At 43.2% G+C, this 16,446-nt stretch overlaps 1 protein-coding gene across 1 annotated transcript in view; it reads left to right on the top strand.

Moving 5' to 3' along the window:
- The window catches only part of LOC126212751 (vitellogenin receptor-like), a 175,219-nt gene extending 170,152 nt beyond the window's left edge, over nucleotides 1-5,067 (top strand). Inside the window, exon 36 of the mRNA XM_049940159.1 lies at nucleotides 4,763-5,067. Within this exon, the coding sequence (XP_049796116.1) occupies nucleotides 4,763-5,067 (305 nt within the window). The remainder of the gene's footprint in view (nucleotides 1-4,762) is intronic.
- The last annotated feature ends 11,379 nt before the right edge of the window (nucleotides 5,068-16,446 follow it).

Genomic DNA, 16,446 nt, shown 5'->3' with positions numbered 1-16,446 from the left:
GCTACAGAAGAATGTTGAAAATTAAGTGGACTGATAAGGTAAGGTATGAGAAGATTTTCCAGAGAATTGGCAAGGAAAGGAACACATGGAAAAGACAGAGAAGAAGAAGTGACAAGATGGTAGGACATCTGTTAAGACAGCATAGAATAATTTCCAAGATATTGGAGGGAGCTGTAGAGGGTAAAACTATAGAGGAAAACAGAGACTGGAATACATACAGCAAATAATTGAGGAATAGATTGTGAGTGTTGCTCTTAAGACGAAGAGGTGGGTACAGGAGAGGAATTTGTGGTGGGCCACATCAAACCAGTTAGAAGGCTGATTAGTGTGAGAGGGGGGGAGGGAGGGGGAGAAAATCCTCTCAATTGAATTTCTGAAATACACTCCTGGAAATTGAAATAAGAACACCGTGAATTCATTGTCCCAGGAAGGGGAAACTTTATTGACACATTCCTGGGGTCAGATACATCACATGATCACACTGACAGAACCACAGGCACATAGACACAGGCAACAGAGCATGCACAATGTCGGCACTAGTACAGTGTATATCCACCTTTCGCAGCAATGCAGGCTGCTATTCTCCCATGGAGACGATCGTAGAGATGCTAGATGTAGTCCTGTGGAACGGCTTGCCATGCCATTTCCACCTGGCGCCTCAGTTGGACCAGCGTTCGTGCCGGACGTGCAGACCGCGTGAGACGACGCTTCATCCAGTCCCAAACATGCTCAATGGGGGACAGATCCGGAGATCTTGCTGGCCAGGGTAGTTGACTTACACCTTCTAGAGCACGTTGGGTGGCACGGGATACATGCGGACGTGCATTGTCCTGTTGGAACAGCAAGTCCCCATTCCGGTCTAGGAATGGTAGAACGATGGGTTCGATGACGGTTTGGATGTACCGTGCACTATTCAGTGTCCCCTCGACGATCACCAGTGGTGTACGGCCAGTGTAGGAGATCGCTCCCCACACCATGGTGCCTGGTGTTGGCCCTGTGTGCCTCGGTCGTATGCAGTCCTGATTGTGGCGCTCACCTGCACGGCGCCAAACACGCATACGACCATCATTGGCACCAAGGCAGAAGCGACTCTCATCGCTGAAGACGACACGTCTCCATTCGTCCCTCCATTCACGCCTGTCGCGACGCCACTGGAGGCGGGCTGCACGATGTTGGGGCGTGAGCGGAAGACGGCCTAACGGTGTGCGGGACCGTAGCCCAGCTTCATGGAGACGGTTGCGAAAGGTCCTCGCCGATACCCCAGGAGCAACAGTGTCCCTAATTTGCTGGGAAGTGGCGGTGCGGTCCCCTACGGCACTGCGTAGGATCCTACGGTCTTGGCGTGCATCCGTGCGTCGCTGCGGTCCGGTCCCAGGTCGACGGGCACGTGCACCTTCCGCCGACCACTGGCGACAACATCAATGTACTGTGGAGACCTCACGCCCCACATGTTGAGCAATTCGGCGGTACGTCCACCCGGCCTCCCGCATGCCCACTATACGCCCTCGCTCAAAGTCCGTCAACTGCACATACGGTTCACGTCCACGCTGTCGCGGCATGCTACCAGTGTTAAAGACTGCAATGGAGCTCTGTATGCCATGGCAAACTGGCTGACACTGACGGCGGCAGTGCACAAATGCTGCGCAGCTAGCGCCATTCGACGGCCAACACCGCGGTTCCTGGTGTGTCCGCTGTGCCGTGCGTGTGATCATTGCTTGTACAGCCCTCTCGCAGTGTCCGGAGCAAGTATGGTGGGTCTGACACACCGGTGTCAATGTGTTCTTTTTTCCATTTCCAGGTGTGTATTTTACTGCATTTGATTCATGGATGAAGTTTACTATACATGCATAATATTGTACTGCTGCAAACATAGTAAACAGCCTTACAATATGTCAGTGATTACATCATGTACTTTCACAGAAAGGTTTGCTGGTGCTCCACATTATGGTATCCACATTTGATGAAGCATCGCACATGTGTACTGATTTCCTTGTTCCTGATTTTCTAAAGATTTTGCTGGCTCACGATTACTTCCAAAACCATAAGTTTTATCACAAAGTTGTTCTATTTTGCTTTCTTCATCAGCTCCTACAATTCGTGCATCTTGAATCGCAGCCATTATCAACCTCGAAGTACCCAGGCTTAATACAGCTATAACAGCCTGCCAGGAAACCAGGTTGTCAGATGATGTGAAGCCATAGGCAATAGCAGTGTGATTGTAAGCAAATTAGACAGTTCTGCTAGAGTGTTTACTAGATGCATTACTAATTACACTTAGTGCAAAGCAAGCAGAACTTAACTTTCTAGCAATATAGAATCTAAATTTTCATCTACAAGACAACTTAAAAATTTTGTGACGTGTACTTTCCTTAACTTTGTAATTTTGTATTCTGAGGTACAGGTCACTTTGTGACTCTGTTTTCCTGAAATGTATGTAATTAGTTTTTGAAATTTTTAAAATTAACTTGTTCATTTCAAACCAATTTTGTAAATATTTCAAAACTCTAGTTGCAAATGTTGGCAACACTTGGGTACATCAGTTACAACAACATTTGTATCATCAACAAACAGGGTTATATGAGTACCACTGACTGGAATTTTGATATCATTTACATAAATTACCAATAGCTTCTAATCTGTCTAGCAAGACATCATCTTGGACACTATCAAAAGCCTTCAAAATGTCCACATTTATTCTTATTGTTTTGTTGTGTCTGTGTAGTCCCTTTACGATATTTTCAGTGAAATGGGGAATAGCTAATTCTGTACTCAGCCCTTGCGAAACCTGTGCTAGTTTACAGACAAGAGATGGAATTTTTCATGGAAAATTGTAAGTCTATGTTTCATGGCTATCTCCATTATTTTTGAAGATGGCCATTAAGGCCTTTGTCAACAACAGACATAGACACACACGTGTGTGTTTCAGTTTGTGAAGAAAATTACATGTTTTTATGGAAAAGCAAGGATGTTACCATTCAGACTACATGGTGTTGGCTCTGCTGCTAAAAATGACCTTTTAAGGACCACTGAGAGCCCATTAGGATCATGTCATGTCACATTCTGGGGCCATAATATGACAAATCTAAAAACTATCTTCACACTACAAAAATAAGCTGTTAGAATAATTACCAACACTTCTAGGCTAATACTCTCCAAGCTCAGGTTGACTGGAACATTTATGAAGTAAGGGTAAGATTCCTGAGGAACACATCATGACCATATTTTACAACAATATCTTCTTGACTTTTAACATTTTTGTTTATTTCTTATTTTACTACATTCTGCATCTACATCTATAACTCTACAAACCAACATGAGGTGCATGGCAGAGGGTACATCCCATTATATCAGTTATTAGCGTTTCTCCCTGTTCCATTCACTACGGATCATGAGAAGAATGATTGTTTGTATGCCTCTGTGCATGCAGTAATTATTCTAATCTTATCCAAACAGTCCCTATGTGAGTGACATGTATTGCTTTTGATATGTTGGCTGACCCTATAATTGCTTTGTCATTGCGCATTGTTTTAGCTTTTTTAGTCACCTTCGTGTAATGTTCTTATACATCTTAACATAGTCTGCCAAGTGTTTATCTTTGTTGTCTTTTTTGATTTGACTGTTTTAGATTTTGACTAGATACTCTCATAGCAGGTGATATCCACTGGCTGTTGTTCCTTGGCATGACACCGATTTTTGTAAGCTCTTTTGGAAAACATGTCTCAAATAGGGGCATGAAAGTACTAGAAAAGTGTTGTATGAGCCATCGGCTGTTGATTTTGATAATACATTTTCCCAGGATTCTTTTGCTAACATCTGAATAAAAGAATTTACTTTTTCTGTGCAGAAGTGTCTTTTATATTTCCGCTTACACTTTCTTCATTGGGTATAAAAGTATTTATACATGTGAAAAATACGTTATGACACCACTTTCCATGTCTGTGAAGATATTATCTAATAGAGAAGATAACTCTGTTATTCTGCTCAGGTCTGTAAACAGTGGCTTCATGTGAAAGCTGTTTAGGATATTCAGAAGCTGTCTCTTTTCTTCACTTTCAATCAATGTGATAGTATCAAAATTCCCACATCAAAATAATTTCACTTCATTACTATATAAAGTGCTCAATGCTTTCTCCAGCTTTTTGAAAAACATGTTTTTATCACCCATTAGTGGCGTGTATTTTGATATGACAATTAGTTTTTTACTCTTCTCCTCTGTTTTTATCTCTGTGGTACATGATTCAAAATATTTCTCCATATTTAGATGGTCCACTTCTGTTTTTGCTTTAAACTTTAATCCTGTTTTAATATAAATGTGTACTCCACCATTTCTGCATACACTGTGGCAGTAATGAGATGATAATTAAATTTGATTATGTTTGTGATATAATGCATTTTCTTGCACCAGTGTTCAGATAAACAAATACATGAGACATCAGCAAAATGATTTAAAGCTACTTCCAAACCGAACACTTTGCTCCTGACACACTGTGTATTTTGACACATTATCCTGAAGATTTTGCAAGTAGTTTTGTTTTTGTCATTACCTGGTAATGTGCTGTTCTTTTCCTAATGTTTGTCACTTAGCTGCAAGTTTTCAGGCTGACTTGTCAAGATTTTTTCCTTTTCATGGTTTGCAGCCATAAAAAACCTTTATTAAGTGGAGTTGATGTATGTTGTCTTTGGCTCCTCCTTAAGCAGTGTTATGATCCCACAATTGTTGTTGTTGTTGTTGGTGCTGCTGCACATATTATTCTTTGGATAGTAGCTGTCTTTGCTTCCTTTACTGATGCTGGTGGTACTGCAGATGCTGGATCTGCTGTTTTTGCTGATGGCTTTGTTGCTGGTACTGGTGATGATTCTATTATTTGTGTTGAATCTTCTGGTGCTACTGATCTTTGCCTTGTTCTTGTTGCTGCTTCTGCTGTTGTTGTTAGTGGTGGTTGTGATGGAGTTGTTACTGATATTTGTGGTACTGTTCTTGGTACTGCAGATTCTTGTTTGTGTCTATTGATTTCTTCCAGTAATTTTTGCATTACAAGTGAAATCCATCAGTCATCTCCACGTTAGTGAGATTGATGACCATCTTGCATGGGGCCGCCAGAGATGGTTTGCCAGAGACGTGAGAATTTTGATACCTGACGCCCTGTGGCCTTCCTGTGTGCAGAATTGGCTGTCACCTAGGAAACACCACCAATCCAGTCCCAGGACAAGGAATTAAAATGATTGGCCAGTTGTAGATGTGGTTTAAATAGTTCCTGGGAGTTGTACTCAAGGCTACAGCAGGTAAGGTGCACCCTCTCATGTACCAATGCAAGACTGGCCCATTTCTCAATTCCCTTGGCTGCTGCAGAATGTGTGATGCGTGAAGTTTGGCACTATTTACTCAGCACGTCATCTCCACAGAAATGCAAGAGCACGTAGCAAATGGCATCTTCAGTGGCACAGTTTGTCAAATTTCTTCATGCTGCGATACATCTCCTCCCCATAAAGATATACACTCCTGGAAATGGAAAAAAGAACACATTGACACCGGTGTGTCAGACCCACCATACTTGCTCCGGACACTGCGAGAGGGCTGTACAAGCAATGATCACACGCACGGCACAGCGGACACACCAGGAACCGCGGTGTTGGCCGTCGAATGGCGCTAGCTGCGCAGCATTTGTGCACCGTTGCCGTCAGTGTTAGCCAGTTTGCCGTGGCATATGGAGCTCCATCGCAGTCTTTAACACTGGTAGCATGCCACGACAGCGTGGACGTGAACCGTATGTGCAGTTGACGGACTTTGAGCGAGGGCGTATAGTGGGCATGCGGGAGGCCGGGTGGACGTACCGCCGAATTGCTCAACACGTGGGGCGTGAGGTCTCCACAGTACATCGGTGTTGTCGCCAGTGGTCAGCGGAAGGTGCACGTGCCCGTCGACCTGGGACCGGACCGCAGCGACGCACGGATGCACGCCAAGACCGTAGGATCCTACGCAGTGCCGTAGGGGACCGCACCGCCACTTCCCAGCAAATTAGGGACACTGTTGCTCCTGGGGTATCGGCGAGGACCATTCGCAACCGTCTCCATGAAGCTGGGCTACGGTCCCGCACACCGTTAGGCCGTCTTCCGCTCACGCCCCAACATCGTGCAGCCCGCCTCCAGTGGTGTCGCGACAGGCGTGAATGGAGGGACGAATGGAGACGTGTCGTCTTCAGCGATGAGAGTCGCTTCTGCCTTGGTGCCAATGATGGTCGTATGCGTGTTTGGTGCCGTGCAGGTGAGCGCCACAATCAGGACTGCATACGACCGAGGCACACGGGGCCAACACCCGGCATCACGGTGTGGGGAGCGATCTCCTACACTGGCCGTACACCACTGGTGATCGTCGAGGGGACACTGAATAGTGCACGGTACATCCAAACCGTCATCGAACCCATCGTTCTACCATTCCTAGACCGACAAGGGAACTTGCTGTTCCAACAGGACAATGTACGTCCGCATGTATCCCGTGCCACCCAACGTGCTCTAGAAGGTGTAAGTCAACTACCCTGGCCAGCAAGATCTCCGGATCTGTCCCCCATTGAGCATGTTTGGGACTGGATGAAGCGTCGTCTCACGCGGTCTGCACGTCCAGCACGAACGCTGGTCCAACTGAGGCGCCAGGTGGAAATGGCATGGCAAGCCGTTCCACAGGACTACATCCAGCATCTCTACGATCGTCTCCATGGGAGAATAGCAGCCTGCATTGCTGCGAAAGGTGGATATACACTGTACTAGTGCTGACATTGTGCATGCTCTGTTGCCTGTGTCTATGTGCCTGTGGTTCTGTCAGTGTGATCATGTGATGTATCTGACCCCAGGAATGTGTCAATAAAGTTTCCCCTTCCTGGGACAATGAATTCACGGTGTTCTTATTTCAATTTCCAGGAGTGTATAATGTGATTGTTCAGTTTCTCCTGGTGTATTTGTTGACCAAAGAGTCCACGGGCGTACTGCCAGTTCTTAGTGTCTAACGGGCACAATAGTTTGGCGAGCAGACGTGTCGCCATCATCAGGTGCGCTGACAAACTGAGCTCCTGAGGGCGGCCAGCCACCTTATATCCCCTCCCCCACGGACATATTAAAGAAACACCACATTAAAACTGTCATTTGCCCACCCGATAAAACACGAGCGTTATTGGAAAGTGAGAAAGGTGATCTCGGCTTGTGGACGGCCGGCGTATACCAGACTCCCTGTCAGTACGGTAAGACTTATATTGGACAGACTGTGTGCACCATCGAAGCTCACTGCCGAGAACATCGAAGGCATACACGACTGAAGTATCCTAAGAAGTCATCGGTTGCAGAGCACTGTTTGTCCTAAAAACACGAGATGGATCTTGGCCCAGACTTCCAATACTGGGACAGGGTTTTCAAAGAGGTCATCGAAATTTGCACCGGAGGTGAACTCGTCAACCGAGACTGCGGTTGTAATCTTAGCTAGGCACGGGGACCAGTACCGAGCACAATTAAGAAGACACTCGGCAACGAAAATGATCTGGAGAGGTGGGCGGACGTAGAAAATACACCGACGCTGCCACAGACGCCGACCCGTGCGTCTCTGCGGCCGCCGACACGTGCCCACGGGTGCAGACCACGGAGGGAACGGCCCGTGGAGGGAGGCGATATAAGGCAGCTCACTGACATGTCTGATCTCTGAAATATTGTGCCCGTCAGACACTATGAACCGGCAGTACACCTGTTTACTCTTCGATCAATAAATACGCTGGCAGAAACTGAAGAATCACATCAGTATAATTGATTCCCAGAATGGCTAATCTGTCTATATACGTAATTAAGTCTGTACGGAACCCTCAGTGCACGAGTCTTACTGACGAGCCGCCAGCTCTTTAAGCCATCTATAGCAGTGCTGCAAACGTAGCTGAAGCACTGTGTTTCAGTAATTTTGAGCAATGGATGCTTCAGCTGAGGCTGTGATCTGTTTGATGTCTCAAAAGCTTAACTTTCTGCTTTATTTCCTTGTTTGTGAAACTTACTTTTTGTAGCTTATGAAGTTCTGTGAGTCTTGTCAAAATTAAATGGTAACCCATTTGCACTGAACTTTTTTTTTTAACTGTAATAAGCTGCCTATTCAGTACAGGGGCTGGTACTATATTTTTATTCCTATTATTCAAATTAAAAGACGGATATTGGTCTTACAAAACAGTCTAGGTAGACAGTAAATTCCCAATTTCTTGTAAGAGATATCGAGTAGTTCTCGAATTGTGCAGAGATAATTTTCCATTATTGAGAATAAAGTACATTCAATTTGAGATGTGATAGACAATATGTTTACCTTACTGCTTGAGATGTTCCTTTAAAAGTTTGTTCTCAAAGTGAGATGTATAACTGTGTAGTTTGAAGATAAATTAGACATTGTGTTGCCTGCAGCAACTGTTATTTTCTTTCTTAACCTCCTCTTGATTGTTTTTCCTATTTATCTTTTAATATACTGTTTGGTTAAATGAAAAAGTTGTCCATTTTTAATTTCTGAATGTTAAAGCCATTTTAAATGTCCACTAGCAGTTTGAAACAAATAGATGTGTAAAATAAATGTTGAAGTGAAAGTTCAAGTTGTCCAGTAAATTCAGTGCAAACATAGTTTTGAATTTTAAACAAGAAAAACCCATGTACCACCTAATGTAGATACCAGTGAAGATATGCTAAAAGAAAGAGTCCAAATTCTTAATTCAACTGGAAAAGTTGGAGTAAACATACAGGCAAACTAATAAAGATGCTCGGTTCAGCATGTTTTGCTCAACTTGGAGGTTAGAATCATTCCATTGTGTTGGCCTAAAGAAGAATTTCCTTAGTTTATATGGTATCACTTCCTTGTCTTCCAGAATTTTCTTCTGGGGGGGTGCATCTCAAGTATGTAGTGTTTATTCAGCAGAAGCCAGCAGTCAGAAAATTGTGTAAACTATATCATCTCTCTTAAGGAATATGAAATGCTCATTCAGTTAGAAATACATTTATTTCTTTACTGTTTTTCTTGCTACCAATAAAATTAAGTGTAAGCTGAAAAGTGACTTGCACAAACGTTAATGTGCAAAAATAATTTCAAGTTGACATTGTGTACTTTGGTGGTAGAGTTCCATACTCCAGTGCTAAGATAATCAACAAGCTCCTATCCAAAACAAAGCAAAAAACTGGAAACCCCTAGCAACAAGAAAATTAAACACATAGCTCACTAGTCATCATACTAAATAATAGTTTTGTCTCGATTCAAGGATTAAAAATATCAGCCTAGTAATTACTCTGTCGTGCTTCAGTGATTCCTGGAGTATAAATATAAATGCTTAAGCCTTAAATATCACTTCTCCAACTCTCAACCACCCATCTTCAAACCAAACAAAAGTGTCAGGCTCTGCACATACTAGTCTTGTCATACCAATCTATAGTCCAAAAAATATGTGTGTGTGTACTCTCGTCTTCCTGTATGTACGTCACACATACCATGCCATGGGATGAAGCCATCATAGGGTATCAGTAGGTTCAGTTGACTATATTGGCACATTGTGTTAAAGCATAGCAAGATGACTCTATTGTACTTTAGTTGCTGAAAGTACGGAGAATACTGCTTTATATCTGTTGTAAGGAGATAGCATTTGTAATGTCACAGGTTTTCTTGGTTTGATTAATATTGTACTATTAGGCTTTAGAAATTGTTGATTCCATTTATCTGCACAGTATGAGGCAGTGAGTACACCACCCCATCTCTCAGCACCTGGAGATAACTAATGGATTGGTTGTCAAAATTCTGTGCTGATAAATGTAGTCAACTAGACCGAACACTTGAAACCATATTATTAATACAAGTTGTGTAAAAGCTGTTCTGAATTACAACAAAAGTTTGTTCAGTACAACACTGTTCTTGTACAATAGGCTTAATATGTCATTTTCTCAACAAGTGCAAATTCCAAATATAAGGGGCTTTCAAAAAGAAATGAGCTGGAGGCATAATTAAAGAAACCAGTACCTGAATGTTAGAATTATTGACCCTGGCTGTTAAGACACTTGTCCCCCTGTGACACAAGGTGGTGAATGGCTGTCTCATAATATTTACGGGGCTGCGATGTTGACCAGTTCCGCACACACAGCTGGACGTCGTCGTCCGGGGTGAATCGTTTGTCCCTCAGAGCCTTTATAAGAGGACCAAAAATGACATAATCACAGGGAGAGAGGTTCGGATTGTATGGAGGGTGGCTCAGAATCTCCCGTTTGAATTTCTTCAGGAGTGCCACAACTGTGTTGGCTGTATAAGGCTTTGCACTGTCGTGAAGCAGAATGACCCCACGGGTGAGATTGCCCGGTCGTTTCGATTTGACCGCTTGGCGAAGGGTGGTCGAGGCTTGCAAATAATGCTGGGCATTCACTGTTGTCCTGTGCTGCAGGAAGTGAATCAGAAGAGGGCCATCTCGGTCAAAGAAGAACGTCAGCATAACCTTTCCTGCACTCGCGTGGACGACGACGTCCAGCTGTACGTGGGGAACTCGTTTACATTGCAGCCCTGGGAATTTTATGAGACAGCCATTCACCACCTTGTGTCAAAGTGGGATGAGTGTATCAATAGCCAGAGTCAATGTTTCTAACATACAGGTACTGGTTTCTGTAATTATGCCTCCGGCTCATTTCTTTTTGAACGCCCTTTATAAATATGCATGAATTTTAAACAGTGAATGGGGGCAAAGTACTTTTGACTTCCAAATTATTATTATTATTATTATTATTATTAGGGGGGATCAGAAAGTAACACACAATAATTTTTTTCATCCCTGGTATTGCAGCTGGAATGTTGAAATTCCACGACCATGTAGTTTGAAGTTATGCTATATTGGATGTTTTGTTTCCATGTGCAGCTCTAGTAAGAGAAGCCTGAACTACAAAACAAACTCAGTACACATGTTACTGTCATCAACTTGTGAAGTGAAAAGTAGCAAAGTGTAGTTCGATATCTGTGGACCAAAGAGCATAAACAGAATGAAACTCACATGTACGTGGGTGACTTGTATGGGGACGACTGTATGGACTGCAGCAATGTTTCCAGGTAGTGTGCATTCTTCCAAGAGGGCCACATGACCCTTAGTGATTCACCACACTCCTGGCATCTCGTAACAGCTGCAACCCTGCAGAATTTCGGACCCGTCGAGGCAGCAATTTCGAATGAGTGGTGTGTGCAACTGCCAACCTTATTGCTGTAGTTTATTTCGTACGGTGCAGTGTGCGATATTGTTCGTGATCGTTGAAAATGTGCTCACTGGGGGCCTAAGAATCTGACAGAGAACCACAAGGGCCAACAAATGATGAGGAACTTGAATGTTATGTCACAGAAGGGCGTGACTTTCTGGAACATATAGACACTGGTGGTGAGTTGTGGGGGTACTACTGCACACCCGATACCAAACAATCCTCTGTGGAGTGGAAACGTGCTGGTTCCCTGTATGAAAAAAAAATGGAGTAACTTAATCTGCTAGGCAAGTGCCTGTGTTGTGAGATAAGCATGGTGGACTTTGCTGACCATGGAACCACTGTAAATGCTGCATCCTATATTAAAACTCTGGTCAAGTTGCATCATGCCCTTTGTGACATATGCCACAACATTAATGCCGGTCATCTCTAACTTCTACATGACAATGCTTGCCCTCACGTTGCTGCTCCCGTTCGTGATAAAATTGCCAAATTTGGGTGGAGGTGCTCCAGCATTCACCATAGTTGGTCTTGCATGCTTGGACTTTCATCTGTTTGATCCCAAAAGGAAATGGCTGGCCAGCCAGTGCCTTGTGACAGATGTGGAAGTGAAATCGGCAGTCTGCAGATGGCTGTACTCCAGCCAAATGGACTTCTCGTGAACAGGCCATATTGATACCGGTACCACAATGTTAAAAGATGCAAGTGCATTTGTGATTTTTTTGTTTTGTTTTACCTACTACACTTTTTGGTAATAAAATTATTGCGCATTGCTTTTCGATCCTTTGTATTATTTTTGCTATGAAATTAGTAAATTGCACTACACTAACATAGGTATCTCAGCAGATGTAGATATCCAGTATTTTTAAACGTTACATAAATTTGTACATGTACTGTAGATCATAACATCTCAGTACAGTAATTGAAGATAAGTGAAATTAAAAGGAGAACTTTCTTCAATGATTGGTGAAATTAAAAGGAGTTCTTTTGAAGAAAGACAAGATTTTCTTGGCAAAACCAGATGGGTAAATTTAGACAACAGGTATTTGAGGAAGATTGTGAGACAGTTAAGCTGCAATCATCATATACTTTTGTGTAAGATCCTTCAGAACAAGAAGTAAGATAGGGAGAATACAGGGGCATAGATTCAGGAATTTCTCCCTTGCTCAGTACGCAAATAGAGCAGCAAATAGCTACTACTGGTTTAAAGTACCCACTACCATGTACTGTGCTGTGACTTGCTGTTTATCTATGAAGATAAGATTAAGATAATTGATTTATACACTATGTGATCAAAAGTATCCAGACACCTGGCTGAAAATGACTTACAAGTTTGTGGCGCCCTCCATCGGTAATGATGGAATTCAGTACGGTGTCGACCCACCCTTAGTCTTTATGACAGCTTCCAATCTCGCAGGTGTATGTTCATTCAGGTGCTGGAAGGTTTCTTGGGGAATGGCAGCCCATTCTTCACGGAGTGTTGCACTGAGGAGAGGTATCAATGTCGGTCGGTGAGGCCTGGCACGAAGTCGGCTTTCCAAAACATCCCGAAGGTGTTCCATACAATTCAGGTCAGGACTCTATGCAGGCCAGTCCATTACAGGGATGTTACTGTCGTGTAACCACTATGCCACAGGCCAAGCATTACGAACAGCTGCTTGATCATGTGGAAAGATGCATTCACCATCCCCAAATTGCTCTTCAACAGTGGGAAGCAAGGTGCTCAAAACATCAATGTAGGCCTGTGCTGTGATAATGCCACGCAAAACAACAAGGGGTGCAAGACCCCTCCATGAAAAACACGACCACACCATAACACCACCACCTCTGAATTTTACTGTTGGCACTACACTCGCTGGCAGATGCCACACCCTGCCATCAGATCACCACATTGTGTACCGTGATTTGTCACTCCACACAACGTTATTCCACTGTTCAGTCGTCCAATGTTTACACTCCTTGTACCAAGTGAGGTGTTGTTTGGCATTTACCGGCGTGATGTGTGGCTTACGAGCAGCCGCTCAACTATGAAATCTAAGTTTTCTCACCTCCTGCCGAACTGTCACAGTACTTGCAGAGGATCCTGATGCAGTTTGTAATTCCTGTGTGATGGTCTGGATAGATGTCTGCCAATTACACATTACGACCCTCTTCAACTGTCGGCGGTCTCTGTCAGTCAGCAGACGATGTCGGCCTGTGCGTTTTTGTGCTTTATGTGTCCCTTCACGTTTCCCCTTCACTATCACATCAGAAACAAAGGACCTTGGGACGTTTGGGAATGTGGAAATCTAAGGAACAGACGTACGACACGAGTGACAGCCAATCACCTGACCACGTTCAAAGTCAGTGATTTCCGTGGAGTGCCGCATTCTGCTCTCTCACGATGTCTAATGACTACTGAGGTTGCCGATATGGAGTACCCGGCAGTAGATGGCACCAAAATGCACCTAATATGAAACACTTATGTTTTTTGGGGTGTCCGGATACTTTTGATACGCCTGAAGAATGGTTTGCACTAGTCCTTAGGCTTGTTTTTGTGGGAATAATGTTGTTAACTTTTACACACATTCCTCCACATGTAATTAAATATGCATTGCAGTAAATAGCTGTGGTAGAAGTTTTGTCTCCTTTAACTGTCCATGTCAACGTAAGCAATTTGACTGCATGATAGTGAGGAGGGTGGGTTGGAATGTGCAACCTCCCCTGGGGGCTCAAATCTCTCTTGTGGCTTTGTGCTTGGCCAGCAGGGGAGCCTGACCCCTGCAGTGCTACGTCCCTTTCTGCACTGTAAGCCCATCCTTCTACAATTCTTTCCCCTCATCCTTCCCACTGAATGGTCTCAATGTCAAACTTATCAGTACATAATGCGTGAAGAGTTTGACAGAGCACTGAAAGACCTGAGTCGAAACAAGGCCCCGGGAGTAGACAACATTCCATTAGAACTACTGATGGCCTTGGGAGAGTCAGTCATGACAAAACTCTACTATCTGGTCAGAAAGATGTATGAGACAGGCGAAATACCCACAGACTTCAAGAAGAATATAACAATTCCAATCCCAAAGAAAGCAGGTGTTGACAGATGTGAAAATTACCGAACTATCAGTTTAATATGTCACAGCTGCAAAATACTAACGCGAATTCTTTACAGACGAATGGAAAAACTGGTAGAAGCAAACCTCGGGGAAGATCAGTTTGGATTCCGCAGAAATATTGGAACACGTGAGGCAATACTAACCTTACGACGTATCTTAGAAGAAAGATTAAGAAAAGGCAAACCTACGTTTCTAGCATTTGTAGACTTAGAGAAAGCTTTTGACAATGTTGACTGGAATACTCTCTTTCAAATACTGAAGGTGGCAGGGGTAAAATACAGGGAGCGAAAGGCTATTTACAATTTGTACAGAAACCCGATGGCAGTTATAAGAGTCGAGGGGCATGAAAGGGAAGCAGTGGTTGGGAAAGGAGTGAGACAGGGTTGTAGCCTTTCCCCGATGTTATTCAATCTGTATATTGAGCAAGCAGTAAAGGAAACAGAAGAAAAATTCGGAGTAGGTATTAAAATTCATGGAGAAGAAGTAAAAACTTTGAGGTTCGCCGATGACATTGTAATTCTGTTGGAGACAGCAAAGGACTTGGAAGAGCAGTTGAACGGAATGGACAGTGTCTTGAAAGGAGGATATAAGATGAACATCAACAAAAGCAAAACGAGGACAATGGAATGTAGTCAAATTAAATCGGGTGATGCTGAGGGGATTAGATTAGGAAATGAGACACTTAAAGTAGTAAAGGAGTTTTGCTATTTAGGGAGTAAGATAACTGATGATGGTCAAAGCAGAGAGGATATAAAATGTAGACTGGCAATGGCAAGGAAATCGTTTCTGAAGAAGAGAAATTTGTTAACATCGAGTATAGATTTAAGTGTCAGGAAGTCGTTTCTGAAAGTATTTGTATGGAGTGTAGCCATGTATGGAAGTGAGACATGGACGATAACCAGTGTGGACAAGAAGAGAATAGAAGCTTTCGAAATGTGGTGCTACAGAAAAATGCTGAAGATAAGGTGGGTAGATCACGTAACTAATGAGGAGGTATTGAGTAGGATTGGGGAGAAGAGAAGTTTGTGGCACAACTTGACTAGAAGAAGGGATTGATTGGTAGGACATGTTTTGAGGCATCAAGGGATCACAAATTTAGCATTGGAGGGCAGCGTGGAGGGTAAAAGTCATAGAGGGAGACCAAGAGATGAATACACTCAGCAGATTCAGAAGGATGTAGGTTGCAGTAGGTACTGGGAGATGAAGAAGCTTGCACAGGATAGAGTAGCATGGAGAGCTGCATCAAACCAGTCTCAGGACTGAAGACCACAACAACAACAACAAGTAACAATCAAAAAGTTTCTTTCCTTGATTTTTAGGAAAATGTATGTTTGTAGATACTATATACTCATATAGTAATGAAAACTCCTCAATTATTTATCAAACTCATTGATTTTGAGTTGGTGCGCACAATGAATTTTAGGGGTTGTTCTACTGGAGGAGGAAAGGGGGTGGGGGAGAGGGTTGATATAAAATATCTAAGTTTTTTGTCATTGGCTGTACAGGAGCAACCTGTCAAATGATAAAAGTTGGTTCGCCATATTTGAGGTCTTGTTCTTGTTAACACTCACACTTGGTGATTGGGGATTTAAAGGATGCATCTGAATTGGCCTGACATGTTGACATTATTTTCCCTTCTGACTCAGTTCAATAGGTTTCTCGAATGGGGGTTAATTATAGAACCCAACATGCAGCGACCTATGATTTGCGAGATGAAAACTGATCTGTGACTCATTTTCACTTCTCTGCTTTCACTTTAGATATGACGTGCTGGTCTCAGTGGACGAGTCACCAATTCTTCTAATTTCCAGTTCAGAGAGATGGTGTGACACTTCATTCGTAGTCAATCAGACTTATTTGATCACAGTGGACATCTCTGTCCATCCAATCATTGCATCTTACGACAGTGTACTGTCCTAAACTTCGAGCAGATTTTGTTGCAGCATTGTACCTCTTTAAATACGGAAAACATATTAGCACAAGATACTCCACTTTATCAGTGGTCTGTGCCATTCTGTTTTGTCTATATTAGCAGTGCACTATGGTGCTATTATGTGGAGATTTCAGTGTGTACAAGGACTTGTACATCTGTAGCTGAAATTAAACAAAAAAAGTTGTGAACTTTTTATTAAGATGATAATTA

Source organism: Schistocerca nitens, chromosome 11, assembly GCF_023898315.1.
Source record: "Schistocerca nitens isolate TAMUIC-IGC-003100 chromosome 11, iqSchNite1.1, whole genome shotgun sequence".
Lineage (NCBI taxonomy): Eukaryota > Metazoa > Arthropoda > Insecta > Orthoptera > Acrididae > Schistocerca > Schistocerca nitens.
Note: the sequence above shows the minus strand (reverse complement) of the source record. Positions and strands in the feature narration are given on the sequence as shown.